Consider the following 20557-nt stretch of genomic DNA (forward strand, 5'->3'; position numbering starts at 1 on the left):
GTGGAAGAATTTTGAGAAGGGAAAAGGACTATAAATATTGGGCATCTGATGAGATTGTTGTGGGGTTGGTACTTAAATTTATCCTACGTCTGCAACATTTGGGGTATGTGATGATCGGAACCGTCCATCTTATGTGTCTCTAGTAGATCATCCCACTTGTATGGGTTAACTATAGGCTCTCTTCACTTCTTTTCCCCTGAAAGGAAAGGAAAGGATTTCATTTTCCTTTCCTTTTCAGGTGACATGGCAGAAGGAAAATGAATCCAAAGGAAAAGACTTTGTTTTCCCTGGAAAGCCTCTTTCCGATATATTTAATCGGAAATCAAATCTCAAGTAACAAGGAAAAAGTCAATTTCCACATCATTTTTAGCTTTTAAATAAAAAATTCCACATCTGATAATAGTTTTCCTTGGAAAATAAGTGGTGAACACAGAAATTCTATCTTTTCGAGGTCTTGTCATGGAAAAAAGGCTGTTTTCTAGGGAAAACAGCACCAGGGAAAAGAAGTGAACAGAGCCATAGGAAAAAGATCCTAGTTTCTCAATCAATGTATGCCAGTATCAGTTATTGAGATGTTTCGAAACAATTCCTAAGAAAAACCCTTCGATTGAGATCATCCATTCAGTGTCAGACTATACTCATATATGAATGGCCTCATAGCTCACCGCATTACATACAAACTGCTTGAGTTGGGTAATTTAGAAAATTACAAGGGGCAAGGTAGACTGAAAAAAAGTGGTATCCCAATTCTTTCCAATCCTAGCAAATTTGAGACAGTTGCATGGTTTAGGTAGGGCATATGCCCAATGAATATCATTTAGCTAATTTATAGAAGGGGAGGGGGTCTTGAATATGCCATTGTGTGTACGCATAGATGTATAATAAATGAGTAAATTAAGCTGTGACACATTATGAAATAATTAAAATACCATTCTTTAAAACCTTAGTTTTGAATTCTTGCCGATTAAATATTTTTCGTCCATAACTTTTTTGTATTTTTTATTACCTCTTTCATATTTTTTTAATCCGGATTTTATCTAGTGACCCGGGGTGGCACATGAAATTTTCTTTATAGAAATAAAAGAATTACAAGAGGAGGACAAGCCACCTTATTTCTGGAACCCAACCAAAATACTAAAGAAATCCACAACAGAACCACATCAGAATATAAATTTATTATCTATGTTGGGGGATTCCATGTGAAAGCAAAGATCCCACATTGGAAAGATAAAGAGGTGTGAATGGGCTTATAAGGGCTTGGGCACCCTCCCCTTAACGGCTAGCTTTTAAGGGTGAATTCTACCGGCCCCAGCAATCTAACTAGATAATTAGGAATACTGGGCCAATCACATATAACAACTCCCTCTTGTGTCTTTTATTTCACAGCTGCCTACAAACCCTAACGGCTGGCGTTACTGACATGCATTTTATTAACAAGAACAATCCCTTTAATCATGTCTCTTGCATCCCTACTGGTTTTGTCAACTCTTTCATTGGGTCCAAGCTCGACCAATTGATCCCTCAGGAAGAGGAGGAGAAGTTTTGATTTTCAAATGTACTTTTCATTAATCCAAAAAGGAACATCAGGTTTTTGTAAGGACAACAAAAGGTTCCTATCTAACAGAAGAATGACAAACTTTGGTTGGTTGTTCCGAAGAAGTCAAGGTATTTTGAATTGTTTGTTAACATTACTAAAGGTAACACCGTAACAACTCTTAGGTGATTTTAACATTAGATCTTGGACATATGATAGTTCCAAAACAAGTCTTTTTAGAATGATGATCTTTTTGTTTATGGTAGCGGTTACGAACCCACATCAGTTCACATTGTGATTGATCTTCTTAGAGAGAAGATTAGCCTCACGATACACTTCAAGGGAAGGATCAGTCCTCTTTATGTGTGCATTGACCTGGTTTTGAGTTTGAAATTCTCTATTGATTTGAAAAGTGGTTGATAACAAGTCATTTATACAAAATAAAACCACTTGGCAACCAAAGACCCAATTCTAATAAAACTCGTAAAGATTAGGATCAACTAACCCTTACCCATAATCATTATCATAAAGAGTCCTGCTAACTCTAAAAACTAAAACAATATTCCTGATATCCTAGGTACATAACAATAGCTTGCTCTGGTTCTCTTCTGCAACATTCATGTTTGAGTCAGTCATACACTTTACACAGAATATGGGAATGATAGAGATCAATCTGCAACTCAAGCAATGATAGACTCCAAACTAGGTCACTTTAGTGAAGAGAAACATCAAAAGCAACACCTCCTACGACAATACATTAACAGCAACACCAAACTAGCAACCAAGACCTAAATGATAGCGACAATTTGGGCGACCCAAGGGCCAAGGCTACCACAAGCTCCAAAAAAACAAGCCCAGGCCCTAGATAGCCATCATTCATGAAGATTGATACGGCCAACAGTGTCATTGACAGTCTCAAATTCCCTAAGTGGTGACAATGTAATTATAAAATGGGTGGAAATATCGACTCTCATACTCATCTATCTATGGTTGTAAGTCTCTAATTTGTAAAATATATCCCAATTAGTCATAAAAATCATGAAATGGCAAAAAAAAAAATAACCTTTTAAAATTATGAAATATTTAGTAATTTTTTACGAGATAAGAGATATTCTGATCAATTTTCATGGAATAAGGGTATTTTGGTTATTTTCTATTAGACAGGGATACTTTAGTTATTTTTTTCATGAGATATGGGTATTTAAGGCATTTTAATGAGAAGAGTACTTCAATTGTTTTTCATGAGATGCGGGTATTTTTGTCATTTACCGTAAAATATGGATCATGGAGCGGAATCCTATAAGAAAAATAACAAAAAATAGAAAAGAAAAGAAAGAAAATGTGTTTTTGTGTGTGTGGTTGTGAGAGAGAGAGCTTACCTTCACTATCCAAACAAGGAATTTGCTAGGCAATTTCGAGGAAAGCCATTTCTCAGCTCACTTTTGAACAGAGAAAAACCACCTCAGATGAATTAAATGAATAAGAAAAAAAATCTGGTAAGACGTGAACTCGTGTAGCTGCTCTCTCGTGCAAAAGTGAGCTGTGAAAAAGGCTTTCCAAGAAATTGCCTAGCAAATCCCTCAAAACAATCATTGTTAAGAGGGAATTGCTAGCGCAAAAAGCTTTTCGTGGCTAGTCTGTCACACGTCAGACCAGCCGCGAAAAGCCTTTTGCGATAGACCTTAGCAAATCCCTTGTTAAGATATGACAATAATCAACCTTTGGTCCCACATAATATGTGTGTATGGTCAAGAACATTGATTTGGTAGATCCACATGTGGCTGCCTATATGATCCTACTCACAAGCCACATGGATGCCTTATTTGTAGTATCAACAATGACAACCATAGATAATTTAGCTTCTTCCAGTGGGTTCCTAAAAAGTGTCTTATTAGAAAGGTTCCACTATAATTCAATTATGGCAGGAGCAATTGCAATGTGCTATACACATGTGATGTGACATACATGTGGCTTATTAGAAAGGTTCCACTCTAATTCAATTATGGCAGGAGCAATTGCAATGTGCTATACACATGTGATGTGACATACATGTGGCCTAGAGCCACCTCTCTTTCCATTTTCCTTTTTATGTTTGTAGGGGGGAAAAATCCTTAGATTTACTTATTCTGCGAAATGCCTTTTGCCATGGACGCTAGCAAATCCATTGTATATATTTAAACCGCATTATAATGTGTGGAAATGACATTTACACCCTCTTTTCAGCATTTCATCTTTTGTTTGTCTTTTCTTACAAGTGAAGCCAATTTCAGAAAAAGACAAACACAAGGATGTGAAAATGCAGCCATTTTAGGGAAAATAACTTAGGGGGTGGAAGTATCAATTTTCTATTCGAAAATATATAATAACATGAATAATGCCAGTTGCAGATGCAAGGTTTATAATTGCACCCAAACCATTCAAACACAAATAAATTTTTAAATATGTTTTAGATGCTTTGGCATAGCCCTTTCTCATGTTATTTCAAATTGCTTACATGTCTGTTTTCAGGGGGGAAAATCAAAGCTGCTCGAAACCAGATTGATGCTGTTGTAAATCAACTCTACAAAAGCCCCACTCTACTTTTCTATGCTTTGAGAGAACAACAACATTACTAGAGAATGGGCTTCAAATTCAAAGACATGAAAAATAACTTGCTCACCAAACCATAAAAGTATTGGGATAAAAAATACAAAGCAGTTTTATATCAGAAATAGTTGCAGAGGTCTTCACAATGGAACTTTCAATCGTACACATTTACCAAAACAGAACAGAATTTACAGACTTTACTGATGGAGAAAAGCAATGGGGTAATGGAAGCAATTTATACAGACTTTATTGATGGAGAAAAAGAATGGTGTAATGAAATCTCTGTCATAACCAAAAGAGAGTATTATCAGAGAGATGTCACCACTCCCTTGCAGCAGAATTCAGTAAAAAGGGTAAAATAATGAATGAGATGAGTTCCAGTTTGATCAGAACGATGGCCAGCAGGAAGTACAGTATGCATTTTTGAGAAAATGGATTGGGAAGTCAGAATGTACAAAATGTGTATGTATGGATTGGTACTGTACAAATACACGTAAAGTTCTTTATCCATCTCAGCACGTTCTACGCATGATTCTCTTCTTGACTCTTAAAACTTTTTGCCACTGATGGAAAAAAAAAAAACGCAGAAGAAAGTTGGTGAAGCCATACAAGAAAAGAAACACAAATCTAAATCAATGACGACTGAGATTTAATGAGTGTAATATGATTTTATAATACAAAAATGGAGTTTGATTTTAGTGTGTCTCATGATCATCAGAATGCATCACAATTGACTAGAACAACTTCTTACTGTATTCAAATATTTCACCGGAAGAGCATTTATGGTTGCAAAACATCTCATATAATACAAGTTATGAGCCTAAATATATGTTCACTTGTCCAATGATTAATTAGTGATATTTCAAATTAGGGATTTGCTAAGGTCCATCGCAAATGGCATTTCGCGGCTGGTCTGTCGCATGTCAGACCAGCCACCTCATGAATGAAGACAACAGCTTTTGTCTCCATTCACGAGGTGGCTGGTCTGGCGTGCGACAGACCAGCCGTGAAATGCCTTTTGCGATGGAGGCTAGCAATTCCCTTCAAATTATTCTGTCATACTGGTAATTTCTTCAATGATATGAGTTCAACTGTACATTATATACACAACAAACATTCATTCTTAATTACGCATCATTTTATTTACAGTTTTCTCCTAGCATGGGAGGTGAATGGCATTTTTTATGGGATTACTGCAAAGTAGTAGTTCGGATTTGTCATTATAATTTCCATATATTCAGTCCCCTGTGATAATATCAGGACTCCTTGCTGCATATCAGAGAATTTTGCAATCTGCAAATCTTTGACAGCAGCCAACAAACAACTGTGCGGACTACATCTAACAGTGCTTATATGGAAAATTCTGCTATCTGCAAATTTTTGACAACAGCCAATGCATAATCTTGCAGACTACAGCTACTGCATTGTGTCGTTCTCTTATTTCCTACTATAACATGCCCAACCTTGAACTGCCTTAAGGCCCAGAGATCACCATATAATTATACTGATCACAGCATTAACAGTGCCCCTGGCATTCCCAAAGGTGTCATGTCCATCTTCCAATTGTATTAAGCTTTAGTTTTCACACTTCAATTTTATCAGCATGGACTCCACATAATATTATTCCCTTCAACACAAATTTTGATGCCTTCGTCGTTGTTAATTCAAGAATATTACTCACCAGTGGTCAGCAGATGGTGTTGTTTGTCCAGAGCGCACGAAATCAATGGTCAGAGAAATCTGCAGCCTTCATTCAATTGAGTTGTAGACTCTACAGCTTTCTCTGCATCTAATTAGTTTTTTTGCATTTTTATCATGTCTACATAAATCTATGGAACCATCCAACTTTTCTATAACTTCCAAGGCTTCTCTTCAGTTAGCACTTGGCATCCATTGAAAAAAACATTGATAATCATCATACTATAGAAGTGAACTCTTACTCTTCAATTCCCAGATATAAATGCAGTCACACCAGAGCAAGCGCCGAAATGACATTATGTTTCCACTCCTCCAAGGTCCCTTGGATTCATTAATTACCATAACTTCCTAATCAAAGTGGAACTTGAAACCATGCTTATAGGCTTTGAAATTCCTGCAGGGTTTCTTTGAAAGTCCATAGATTATGCAACAGACCTCTTGATACCAGGATTTCCTGCTCATCTTATCTTCTTGAGAAAAGCTTCCTAGTCATGAATGGGGGCCTTTCCGACCAATTTTGGTTTCAGCTGGCATCAATTCGAAAATGGGATGGGAGACATTGAACCTTAAGGCTTTATCTACTCTTTTACGCTCATCGAAATTGTTGGATGGAAGATCGGGAGAAGAGAAAGAGAGGAATAGTCGAGAGAGCGGAGAAAAAGAAAAATGAGAGAGTTAAACAGGCCCACTCACCAATATGATTTATATATAGGTGTACAGCTTGCTAGGGTTATACATAGTGAAATGACTAGTATACCCTCAGACTGATATACAAACAACATAACTCATCCAACACTCCCGCTCAAGCTAGAGTGTATATATCATACATTCCCAGATTGTTACAAAAATCACTCAACTTTGCCCTTCATATCACCCAAATGATCTCCTGATCAAGTAAATACAGTGCATATTTCACCCTTCCCATTCTTCTCGCGAATAAAATGGCAATCTACTTCAATGTGCTTAATCCTCTCATGAAACACTGTGTTTGAGGCAATATGGACTGTTGTTTTATTATCAGCGTACAACAATGTTGTAGACAAGTATTTTTTTTACACTCAACCTAGTATTTCTTTGTTAGAAGAGGAGCATTCTTTTCAAGATGGTGTTTAGAGTTTGTCACTTTCTTCATAACAAGGGAAATTTAAAGATGGCCGGTCGGATGTTGATTATGATGCCAAAGATAATTACTCACTTTCCATGATTTATTAAGGACTTTGCTTCATTGGTTACTTCGTATATGTCAGATTGTCACAAGCTTACTATGATTAGTAGTACTCCCTCTCTTCTTGTATGGAAAAATGTTGAGCCAAATGAAGCAAGAAAAGTTCATGAACAAGCACATAATTCAGCAAAGAAGATTTGGGAGAAGAAAAGGATCAATAGAAGCCAAAAGTTAAGAGTGATAAGACAAAGAGTCATGTCATTTACTTGGACTTACGGCCTTTGTTTGTCTGAACTCTGAAAAAACTGGGAAGTTGTGACATTACGATGATTTTAGTGATAACATTTGTGTAAAGTGAAAGTAGGCATCAGTGGGCCTTATCAGAGACTAATGTTAATTGTGTTTTTGCAGGTAAATGTTTGAATCTTTCCAATTTTGGATGTTCCTACAACTTTAAAAAGATGTGTTTGAGTTTAAATGGAAACTTGACAAAAGATTGGAGTTTAAAATATTGGAGCTTAGAATTGCTTTAAAGAAGAGTCTAGACAATTTTAGATAATTTTTTGAAAGTTCCCAACTAGAAAAAACATAGCGGGGCATGTTTATTGGGTAGCACCATGAAATTCACCTATACTATTATAAAAACAACATGAAATTCACTTTCTAATTTTATTTTGGGTCTTAGTAAAATAGCAATGTGTTTTTTTACGTGAATCAAAGGGCGGAAAATAATCCCAAATCAATGGCAGGATTATTTATAAAGTATATATATAAATAGCAAGCAACTAATTTTAGTTTATCGCTTTTGAGCTGGATGGATAAAATTTTAATGTAGTTCTTTCTCCCTAGTACTATTTTTCACAATTCAATTGGTTTGTTTGTCAAATTCTTAAATTCTCTAGTAAGTTTTCTACTTCTGGATTCCTAGTAGATCATTTGCATCACTCAAAAGCTTAACCTTGAGGAAACAATATTGAAACTTGGGTCCAATGGGTATCAAACTATCAACAGGATTATCAATAAAGATGTTAGGCAACTTGTTTTTTCTCTCATTGCTTCATTAGCCTTTTACGTATGCCAAGCAAGTTGAGGGAGAACCATTAGTTATGGCCTTGAAAGGAATTATCAACTTTTCTAATCATTGTTTGGTGTGTTTCTAGAGTGAACAGCACAACTTACATGCTTAAAGAAAGCCAGTCTTAACTGAGGTATGTGTCGTGTTCTCCCAATTTTCTAGGTCTTCCAATCTAATACAGTGAATGCTGTTCCTGTTTCTTCTGTCATCAGAGAAAATTGGTCTCACATAAAATGATCCAGTTACTTAGGATCATCAAGCAGTCCCGTCTCACATTTACAGATCCATATCAAGTCCTTAAGTAGTATGTGCTATAAACAGTCCAGGATAGATAGATAAATGTAAGTTAAGGGTAACATATCCGGTACTTGATTTCTATTAACATGTAGTTCTGAATTTTCTTTAGTTGTATGGCCATTTTTAAGTTTTACATGGATTAACAATATGAGGATATTCTCATACATTTCTAGAACTTATGAACAATTATTATAGGTAATTTATCTCTCTCTCTCTCTCTCTCTCTCTCTCTATATATATATATATATATATATATATATATATATATATATATATATATATATATATATATATATATGAGGAATAAGATTGTACGCTCGACCGTACCTAAAGTTAGGTACGGTAGAGTGCCAAATCACATGGGTCCCACATTTTTGGTGAGCATCTAAACCATTCATTTGCAAGGCCCCATCATAGATAGGGTGCATACCAAAAATCAGCTCCATAGGATCATCCTAACCCATCCATTTGTGGAGGCCAAAATGGACAGACAGTGTTTGTCCACAAATCTGCCCATTTTGGCCTCCAGTTTTGGAGAGGTTAGGATGATTCAATGGTGCTGATTTTTGGTATGCACCCTATCTATGATGGGGCCTTGCAAATGAATGGTTTAGATGCCCACCAAAAATGGGGGACCCATGTGATTTGGCACTCTACCGTACCTAACTTTAGGTACGGTCGAGCGTACAATCCTTTTCCTCTCTCTCTCTCTCTCTCTCTCTCTATATATATATATATATATATATATATATATATATATATATATATATATAGTTCTGAATTTTCTTTAGTTGTATGGCCATTTTTAAGTTTTACATGGATTAACAATATGAGGATATTCTTATACATTTCTAGAATTTATGAACAATTATTAAAGTGTCTGTCCATTTTCCACTCCAACTTTGATTGGGTTAGGATGATCCTATAGGGCTGATTTTTGGTACACACCCTATCCATGGAAGGGCCTTCCAAATGAATGCTTTGGATCCCCAAAAAATGTGGGCCACATGTGTTTTCGAGCATGTGCTTAAATAAGTTTATCTAAGCACGTGCTTAGAAACACTTTTCTCATATATATATATATATATATATATATATATATATATATATATATATATATATATATGTAAGGAGAAGAAGTTAATTATCTCAACTCAACAAAGCCTTTGTCCCAAACTAGTTGGGGTAGGCTAAATGAATCCTTTAAAAAAAATTCATGAAGAAGGTAAAAGGAATCTACCCGGCCTAATCCTAGTTCTAGTTGGGTTAATTATCTATAATTATATTTAAGAAAACAAAATCTATAACAGAATTCTTAACAATATTAAAAAAATATATATCGGGCTTATTTGAAACTGAAATTTCACCCGAAATCCCAAAATTTCGGGCGAAATTCTATACTTGCTAAAAAAATGCCATTTTTTGGGACGAAATTTCGGCAATTCCGTACGAAATTTGGTAACCGAATAAAAAAAATTAATATTTTATCACAAATTTCACTGAAATTCCCTAAATTAACGAAATTTCAACGGTTTCGGTTTCAGAACGTTTCGGTATCGGTAATTTAGGATTTCGGTCGAAATTTAAAACCATGGTTACGAGGGAGAAAGAGGCTTGAATTTAGGTGCACGCGCGGTAATGGGACATAACATCAGCAATTGCTTGTTTTGATAAAGGCACTCCAAACTGTATTTCGTTTATTTTGATAATGGCACTCCATACTCTATTAAGCTCCTTGTAAACTCATTAGAGTGTCAGTATTGAAACAAGAGTGTGGGTATCTGATGATGCCGAAATCTGGATGCACGACCTAGGGATGCAGAGCTTCGATCTGTGATGGTCCTGCGCTAGCAAAAAAAGTGTTAGGGCCCCCGAGTTGTGGCTCCGAGGGACCACTCCGATGCTCAAGTTAGAAATCGGCACCACAAGAACAAAACAAGAGGAAGAAGAAGATGGAGTGAGCTACGGATTACCAGAGAGAATGCCTATTATTTAAAGGTTGGGGGGTCCTTTAACAACTTTGAGGAAACTTGCCTCGATAGGAGTCTTTCTTTAATGGGCAATTCCCTTGGGAGATAAACACCGGGTTTCCTTATGGAAATCGGTTTCTATAATGGCAACCGTCTTTTAAGGAAAAGTTTCCTTCCTCCGTGGGGAGTCTCTCTTAGTAGAGCTTGCCTTTTTGGAGACGTTGTTATTCCGGAGATGAGGGAAAATCTTTCTAGATTATTCTCGATAGATGGCGAGTCCGGTTGCTAATCTGAAGGTTGTGCCACGAGCCGACCATCCAAGGGAGGTACCGATTTTACCCGCAACATATTGCCCCCGACTCCCTTAAGCCATGATTAGGCATCATCGGGCCCAAGCTTGACCAATTGATCCATCAGGAAGAGGAGGAGAAGTTTTGATTTTCAAATGTACGTTTCTTTAATCCAAAAAAGGAACATCAAGTTTTAGTTCGATCAATGGTTAAGGCTCTGGCCTTCAACCTTGAGGTCGGAGGTTCCATCCCAGCTTACCTACCTAAAAAAACATTGGATCTTGGACATATGATGGTTTCAAAACGAGTCTTTTTAGAATAAGGATCTCTTGTTTTATGGTAGCTTTACGAACCCACATCAGCTTGTAGTGTGATTGATCGTCTTAGAGGGAAGATTAGTCTTCGACCCACTTCAAGGGAAGGTTCAGTCTTCTCAAGTGTGCATAGACACGGTTTTGGGTTTGAAATTCTCTATTGATTTAGAAAATGTTTTTTTTTTTTTTCAATGTTTGATTACAAGTTATTTATACCAAATAAAACCACTTGACAACCAAACACCCAATCTAATAAAACTCATAATGATTAGGATCATTATCATAAGGGATTTAATAGCGTCCATAGCATAAGGCATTTCGCAGATGGTCTGTCGCATGTCAGACCAGCTGCAGAGGTTCACTTATGTAGATTTTGCCATCATTCACTCTGTGGTTGGTCTGACATGTGACAGTCCATATGCGTCATTAGCAAGTCCCTTATCATAAAGAGTCCTATTAACTAAAAACTAAAACAATATGATATCCTAGATACGTAACAATAGTTTGCTCTAGTTCTCTTCCGCAATATTCATGATTGAGTTACCCATACACTTCACAACGAATATGGGAATGATAGAGATCAATCTGTAACTCAAACAATGATAGACTCCGTCGCTTTTAGCAAAGAGAAATAACAAAAGCAACACCTCCAACAACAATAAATTAACAGCAACACCAAACTAGCAAACCCAAGGCTACCTGAAGCTCCAAAAAACATGCCCAAGCCCTAGATAGCCATCATTAGCGAACACCCAAATACAAAGTCGGTTGACGAAGATTGATACAGCCAACAATTTCATTGACAGAGTCTCAAACTCCCTAGTGCTGCATGCCCAATGTAATATAAAAGGGTGGAAATATCGACTACCATACTTGTAAGCATGGTTTTAAATTTCGGTTTCGGTATGCATTTCAGCCCTCACCGAAACCGAAATTTTGGCTGGAGTCCTCTCACCATTCAAAAATAATATTTTATTTATTAGCAAATTTTGGACTAATACTATATATTATTAGGAAATTTTAGATTTTTGGGTTTAAAAATTTGAGATTTCGCCCATTTCAGTCGAAATCCAAAATTTCAGATGAAATTACCAAAAATTACTGAAATCCAATGCCATTTTGTGTATTGTGGATTTCGGTCGAAATTTAAAACGATGCTTGTAAGTCTCCAATCTGTAAAGTATATCCCAATTAGTCATAAAAATCATGAAATGGCAAAAAAGATATAACTTTTTAAAATTATGGAATTTGCTAGGCAATTTCGCGGAAAGCCACTTTGCAGCTCAGTTTTGAACAGAGAAGAACCAAGATGAATTAAATGAATAAGAAAAGAATCTGGTAAGACGTGAATTCGTGTGCCTGCTCTCTCATGCAAAAGTGAGATGCGAAGAAGGCTTTCCAAGAAATTGCCTAGCAAATCCCTCCAAACAATCACTGTTCTGTTAAGATATGACAATAATCAACCTTGGGTCCCACATAATATGTGTGTATGGTCAAGAACATATATTGATCTGGTAGATCCACATGTGGTGGCCTATATGATCCTAATCACAATTCTCGGAGTTCCGAGAAAACCTCTCGGAGTTCCGAGAAGCCTATGCAGAGCAGATTTTCAATTCTGTTTTTGGGCTTCCAGTTCTCAACCAAGATGGGATTGCTATGAGGGTTCCAAGGTGTTGGAACTCCACAAGTACAATCACTTGTTTATTTAGGGTTTGTGAGATTACTTTAATTATGCCTCTAAAAACCTAATCTAGGTTTGGATCAATTACATTTAAGAAATGGTCTTCAATATTAATTTCTTCATGTCTTCAAGTCTTCATGACTTCTTGCTTGATGACTTTGGCCTTCCAATTAGTGGTCCAATGTGGGCTTCTTGGCCTTCAATCCAAGCATCCTTGATCTTACTTTATCAAGATCTACAACTTAGACAATCAAACACATTAGTGATAAATGATCACTTGTGTATTGGAATCATCAAAACAAGATGGGAATGCCAAGGTAAAAACCATTGGGCTTACAACAAGCCACATGAATGCCTTATTTGTAGTATCAACAATGACAACCATATATAATTTAGCTCTTCTAGTGGGTTCCTAAAAGGTGTCTTATCAGATCATGGTTCTGCTATAATTCAATTATGGCGTGAGCAATTGCAATGTGCCAGACACATGTTACATGCGGTAACGGCCATGGTGTGATTTGGTTATGAAGCTCGTCAGCTTCGCATGGATCAAATTCGCATGCACTTGTCACTTGTGGCATCTCTGAACAAAGTGATTGCAATCCCTCTCCATCGTACAGGAGTAATATCCTAGGCGAAGTGTTTTTTTGGCAAGCCTGTGCCCAACGTTGGAAGTCTTCCTTGAGCGTGATTCTACTTTTCTGGTCTGTCTTCTTTTGTCTCACATTACTGTACGCACGGGGCTTTTGGTATTTAGGGACTAGTTGCTCTAGTTGGTAAGTCACCTTCCTCTTCCGGGCGCAGCAGTTCGGGTTCCAGTTGCCCTACTAGTTAAGGGGTGTAGGCACTACCGGCAGAGGTAGCAATCATTCTTTGCCATCTCACACCGCCTGGTGATATGCATTCTCTCAGAAGTAGTCAAATATAGAGAAATGTATGCAGCCTTACCTTTCTCATGTTATTTCACAAATTGCTTACATTTCTGTTTTTTGGGGGAAAATGCAAACCTGCTCGAAACCAGATTGATGCTGTTGTAAATCAATTTCAATTCTACAAAAGCCACAATATACTTTTCTTTGCTTTGAGAGAACCACAACATTACTCGAGAATGCGAACCATCAAAGCATTGGGATGAAAAATACAAAGCAGTTTTATATCAGAAATAGTGGCAGAGGTCCTCACAATGGAACTTTCAATCGTACACATTTACCAAAATTGAACAAAATTTACAGGCTTTATTTTCTTTGACGGAGAAAAGTAATGGGGTAATGGAAGCAGTTTATGCAGACTTTATTGATGCAGAAAAAGAACGGTGTTTGATCAGAACGATGCCCAGCAGGAAATTCAGTATGCATTTTTGAACAAATGGATTGGGAATGCAGAATGTACAGAATGTGTGCGTATGGATCCATATTGTACAAATACACGTAAAGTTCTTCATCCATCTCAGCACATTCTATTCAGGATTCTCTTCTGGACTCTCAAAACTTTTTGCCGCTGATGAAAAAAAAAGCACAGAAGGTTGGTGAAGCCATACAAGAAAAGAAACACAAACCTAAATCAATGATGGCTGAGATTTAGATGGGCATAATATGATTTTGTAATACAAAAATGGAGTTTGATTAGTGTGACTCATGATCATCAGAATGCATCACAATTGACAACAACAACATCCGACCCTATTCAAATATTTCACCGAAAGAGCATTTATATATGGTTGCACGGCATCTCATATAATACAAGTTATGAACCTAAATATATGTCCACTTAGCCAATGATATATTAGTGATATTTCAAATTATTCTGTCATATTCTGGTAATTTGTTGTGTTTGACATGTGTTCAACTGTACATCATATACACAGCAAACATTCATTCGTAATTCACATTACACGCATCATTTTATTCACAGTTTTCTCCTAGTATATGAGGTGAATGGCATTTCTTATGGGATTACTGCAGTGATAATATCAGGACTCCTTGCTGCATCAGAGAATTTTGCCGTCTGCAAATATTTGACAGCAGCCAACACAAAACTGTGCAGACTACAGCTAATCCAGAATATATATATATATATATATATATATATATATATATATATATATAGAGAGAGAGAGAGAGAGAGAGAGAGAGAGAGAGAGAGAGAGAGAGAGAGAGAGAGAGAGAGAGAGAATTTTGCAATCTGCCAATCTTTGACATCAGCCACTACAAATTGTACAGAGTACAGCCACTGTACTGTGTCACTTTCTTATTTCCTACGATAACATGTCCAACCTTGAACTGCCTTAAGGCCCAAAGATCACCATAGAATTATACTGATCACACATTTGTCAGTGCCCCTGGCATTGCCCAAGGGTCACTTGTCCATCTTCCAATTGCATTAGGCTTTAGTTTTCACACTTTAATTTATTCAGCATGGACCCTACATAATATTATTCCCAGACACACCCTCTATTATTCTTCCAATTCTGATGCATTCAACATTGTCGATTTAAGAATATTACTCTCTAGTGGTCAACAGAGAGCATTGTCTGTCCAGATCACACGAAATCAATGGTCAGATAGATCTTCAGTCTTCATTCAACTGAGTTGTAGACCTCTACAGCTTTCTCTGCATCTAATTAGGCTTTTTGCCTTTTCTTCATGTCTACGTAAATCTATGGAACCATCCAACTTTACTATATTTGACAAGGACTCTCTTCAGTTAGCACTTGGCTTCCATTTAAAAAACCATTGATAATCATCATACTATAGAAATGAAACCAGGCTTATGGGCTCTGACCATTCTCGCTGGGCTTCTTTGCAAGTCTATAAATTATGCAACAGACCTCTTGAATACCAGGATTTCCGGCTCATCTTATATCTTCTAGAGAAAAGCTCCCTATTCATGAATGGAGCCTTAACGACCAATTTTGGTCTCAGCTGGAATCAGTCGAAATTGAGCGGGAGAAATTGAACCTTAGGGCCTTATCCACTCCTTTACACTCATCGGAATCAATAGAATTGAACATCTCCGGCCTTACCTAATAACCAGCAGTTTGCACAACTCTTGGCTTTAAGAATCAGTCTGAATCTTGTATACACCACACTGAGTTACTTTTTATGCCAGTTACAAATTCTAGAAGACACTGATGATATCATCGGTCCCATTATAGTCGCAGTGGGTCATGATCACTGGCAGCCAAGTGTCAGAAGGACTTCTCCTTTTATGAGACGATAATGAGATATCTCTCTGAAACTAACTGTAAGAGTTATCCATCCTCACTGCTCACCAATTTTTGAGTCTCAACAGGAGATCACTTCTGAATTATAAGCCTCATTGATCTGGGAATGGTATCGCTTCTGAATTATAAGCCTCACTGAATTGGAAATGGTGTTATCATTTCCTCTCATGAATAATGAATACCCTCATCAAAGTACCTTATCAGCTAATCTAAACTGCTATTTCAGTTTGGTATAGGATCTTAGCTTAGTTTATAAAGAGATCAAAGCTTTTCATTGGGAAGAAAAGAGGTAAGAATTAAGATTAAGATTCATCCAGTTGCATAAAAAAACCTGCCATTCATAAATAAAAGGAAGTTGGATTTTAGATGGTTGAAAGGATTTGACATATTGTCCTATATTGATGGTTTTAACTGGTACTGTGTGCATATCTAAAAATGGCAAAACATTGCAAACAGTCAATTGCATTGTTAATAAGTACGGAATTACTAGGCTACTAGCTCACATCTCGGGCAAGTAGGCATTGAAGTCTCCTTGACTTTTCTTAAGAGATGGGAGGAGATGCAGTTTGGCTCAACCTTTGACCAGGTAAGGAGCTCTTAGAACAACCATGAAGGCCACTATGAATATCAGTGATGATTCAATGGGGTGGGAAGTTCTATATGGACAACAGTTGAAGTATTGATTTTAATAAGGGGGTGGACCCCTCTTCAAAATCTTGCAATTAACAGGCGCTTCAGACTAAGGTGAGGCGTTTCCTACTTATGGTTGATGCTCCGCCGCTTCCAGCCAATTCAGGAGACTAAGATCTGAACCCCAGATGCAGAAAGCTGTCACGAGCTGAAGGCTGGAGAAGCAGAACTCTCAAAAAAGTACAGAGCAAAGTGCTATTATAAATTCAGAACAGATTCAGGGACTATCTTAAGTAATACTATTACTTAAACCAATACAAAAAATAAATAATCTGGTTGGAACGCTTATAGTAATGAGAAAGAAAAAGGTTATCTTAGGATTTTTTTCAAGGGAAATAGACATCCGTGGGCCTTATCAGAGACTAATGTTAATACTTAATAGCGATTTTCTAGGTAAATTCTTGAATCTTTCCAATTTTGGAGGTTCCTACAACTTTAAAAACTTGTGTTTTAGCTTATATGGAAACTTGAGGAAAGATTGGATTTCAGAACTAATACTAGAGCTTAGAATTGCTTTAAAGAAGAGTATGGACAATGTGGATTTTTAGGTAGCAATATGAAATTCACTTTCTAATTTTATTTTGGGTTGTATTAAAATAGCAATGTGTATTTTTTATGTTAATCTAAGGGCAGAAAATAATCCTAAATCGATGACAGGATTATTTATAAAGTATTTTGTTAATAGAGAGCAACTAATTTTAGTTTATCACTTTTGAACCGAATGGATCAAATTTAATGTAGTTCTTTCTCCCTATTACTATTTTGTGCAATTCAATTTATTTTGTTTGTCAAATTCTTCAATTCTCTAGCAAGTTTTCTACTTCTAGATTCCTAGTAGATCATTTGCATCACTCAAAAGCTTAACCTTGAGGGAACAATATTGAAACTTGGGTCCAATGGGTATCAAACTATCAACGGGATTATCAATAAAGATGTTAGGGAGATTGTTTTTTCTCTGATTGCTCTGTTAGGGTGTTGTGTATGCCATGCAAGTTAAGGAAGAACTAATCAAGTTAAGGAAGAGCCATTAGTTATGGCCTTGAAAGGAGTTATCAACTTTATAATCATTGTTTCATGTTCAAGAATGAGTTTCCCATATTTCTAAAGTGAACAGCAAGACTGATATGCTTAAAGAAAGCCAGTCTTCACTGAGTTATGGCTTGTTTTACCAATTTTCTAGGCCTTCCAATCTAATACTGTGAATGCTGTTCCTGTTTCCTTTGTCATAAGAGTAAATTGGTCCCACATAAAAATAAAATGATCCAGTTACTTAGGATCATCAAGCAGTCCTATCTCACATTTACAGATCCATATCAAATCCTTTAGTATGTGATATTAACAGTCCAGTATAGATAGATAAATGTAAGTTAAGGATAACTTATCCGGTACTTGATTTCTATAAACATGTAGTTCTGAATTTATGAGCAATTATTACAGACAATTCATCTCTCTCTGTCTCTGTCTGTCTCTGTCTCTGTCTCTGTCTCTCTCTCTCTCTCTCTATATATATATATATATATATTAAGGAGAGGAAGTTAATTATCTATAATTAAATAAAGAAAATAAAATCTATACCAGAATTCTTAACAATATTCAAACAACTGGAAATTTTATGTAAAACAGAGGTGCACAGATAGGGAGTTTGAATGAGTGGAAAAAAATGAATACTATAAATAAGCACACCCTCATGGAAAACTAGACTTGGTGAACTCTTGGACAGCTTAAATGCAATAGGAATTGAAGATAATTCCTTGGAATCAGAAAAATCAATGTCCAAGTAAAGAGATACACTAATTCAAGGGGTAAATAATGTATAAAAGTATAAACACTTGAAGTAAATGAAAAATAAAAAGAAAGGTATAAGCTCACCTTCTGATGATGCTGAGACTACTACAACATGCCTAGCAATATTACCGGGAGGAAGTGGCAATCTTAGGGGACAAAGCTTTCCACGAATCCACGGGTGGCGACAACATACGATTATATCATTAAGTCCGGTTTCCTCCTCCAACTTTTGAGTCAATTCAACCACACTGGTTTCTATGAAAGTGAAGGATTGTTCAGCAATAGCGTCGTCAATGTTACCATTGTCATCGGCAAAAGTAAAGTATATAGTCCGTCCACTAGCCCTGGGTCTTGAACTAGCTGAACCAGTTACACTAACCCTGGGTATTGAACTAGGTGAACCAGTTACACTAGCCCTGGGTCTTGAACTAGGTGAACCAGTTAAAGGAACGGATGACTGCAAAATGGAAAGAAATATAATGACACTATCAGGACAAACTATTTGATGCTAGCGTGTGCTCGACAGAAAACGTGACATTGCAAAATGTACAGAAATATCTTAGAACATGGAATAAATCCTAAGATTTAGGACAGTTTGAATAAGAAGTAAAACAAACCTCTTGTAGTTTAAGTAATATTGGGGACATACGTGCTGACGTTGAAGCTCGATTGACTTCAGATAATGTGGAGTTGGATGAGGAACAAGGAGGCAATCTTGATGACGATGGGAATGGCGATCCTGCTCGTCTTTCCACAATTTCTACCTTCCACAACACCCAATCTTGGGTTGCAAATCTGACAGGGATGTCATGAGTTACAGAGTTTCTCCAAGGAGGAAAACCTCCGTTTGCACGCAGGTATTTCGCATTTCGAGTTCTCAGTCTCACATAAAACCCTTCTTTGATGGGTTCCCATTCAACAGAAGAATCCAGACTTCTTGAATCTGTCTGCACAACTTTTTTTCCTGTCATTCCAAGAAGGAATGGTACATTGGAGGCTTTCAAATATTTATTGTAACAGCTCTTCAGACGGAGACGATTACCATCCTCGATGAATTCAACTGTCCATTTCACACTCCGTAATGAGCCATTACGACCTTGGCAAACTGATATTTCATCACATGCCGCGAGTAGATACTTATCATGGTGACTTCGAAGCCGGACTTCCTTGGCTTGGTGAAAGAGTTCCATTTGTAAATTTCAACACAACACTGGCACAAAACTAACACAGAACAAGAACTCAAAAATGAATAAGAAGTCCCACAAGAAGAATCAGTTACAATGCAAAGCCATTTTGCAGCAACAGGATTAAAGAAAACAAAAGAAAAACAATGAAATTGAACTGGGACAAATCAAAACAAACCCACATCCATTTCTTTGAAATAAAAAGAGGAACTGGGTCGATAATAATATTGATTTTCACAACCCGGTCAGATGCAACTGTAACATATACTCAAAAGAGAGAGAGGCAAAAATCAAGAAAAGGAAATAGAATACAAAAATCTGAATGAGAAGAGAAAATTTACGAAAACCCACATGTTCTTTTCCAATACGCATATTAGATAAAATAGAACACAGAAAAGATAAACAAGAAGAACAAAAGATGATTAAATCAAACAAAACCAGAGAAGAAAAGCAAGAAAAACAAGTCAAACAATTCTCTGCTCCAGGCAACATCTTAACAAGACCAGACTTCAAAGAGAGGATACAAAAATTCATGAAAATCTAATTGAGCTGAATTCATTAGCAAGATATTAAAGAAAAGAAACAAAACCTACATTAGAGGTCAAAGAAACAAAGAACAAACTTTAAATAGAAATATCCAAAACAATGCAATATGCATACATATCTGAAAATGTAACTGAACTGAATTCATTGGTAAGAGACTAAAGAAAGAAGGAAAAGATTAAAAAAAAACCCACATTAGAGATTAAAGAAACATATCTGAGAATCTAATTGAACTGAATTCATTGGTAAAATATTAAAGAAACAAAGAAAAGAAACAAAACCCATCAGAGACCCAAGAAACATATATCAAACTTTAAAGAGAAAGATATGCATACATATCTGAAAATGTAACTGAACAGAATTCATTGTGAGTGATTAAAGAAACAAAAACCACATCAGATATTAAAGAAACACATCTGAGAATCTAAATTAACTGAATTCATTGAAGAAACAAGATCCACATTGTATATTAAAGAAACACATCTGAGAATCTAGAACTGAATTCATTGGTAAGATAAT

The 20557-nt window shown here is 36.4% G+C and overlaps 1 protein-coding gene across 1 annotated transcript; it reads right to left on the reverse strand.

The window, feature by feature from the left end:
• Window positions 1-5302: 5302 nt before the first annotated feature.
• Window positions 5303-19501, reverse strand: LOC143859185 (uncharacterized). Its single transcript, XM_077369876.1, has 3 exons — window positions 18929-19501; window positions 18396-18768; window positions 5303-5490 (listed from the first exon to the last, which is right to left on the reverse strand). The coding sequence occupies exons 1-3, from the start codon at window positions 19499-19501 to the stop codon at window positions 5303-5305; spliced, it is 1134 nt and encodes a 377-aa protein (XP_077225991.1).
• Window positions 19502-20557: the final 1056 nt, after the last annotated feature.

The sequence above is a fragment of the Tasmannia lanceolata genome, unplaced genomic scaffold, assembly GCF_043159265.1.
Source record: "Tasmannia lanceolata isolate RefF3 unplaced genomic scaffold, GAP_Taslan_0.1 ptg000003l, whole genome shotgun sequence".
Lineage (NCBI taxonomy): Eukaryota > Viridiplantae > Streptophyta > Magnoliopsida > Canellales > Winteraceae > Tasmannia > Tasmannia lanceolata.

Coding starts and splice junctions, on each gene's coding strand:
- LOC143859185 (XM_077369876.1), bottom strand. CDS start 19,501: ATGGAACTCTTTCACCAAGCCAAGGAAGTCCGGCTTCGAAGTCACCAT. Junction 18,769..18,928: donor TATTACTTAAACTACAAGAG/GTTTGTTTTACT, acceptor TCCATTTTGCAG/TCATCCGTTCCTTTAACTGG. Junction 5,491..18,395: donor AGTCTCAGCATCATCAGAAG/GTGAGCTTATAC, acceptor AAAAATTTGCAG/ATAGCAGAATTTTCCATATA.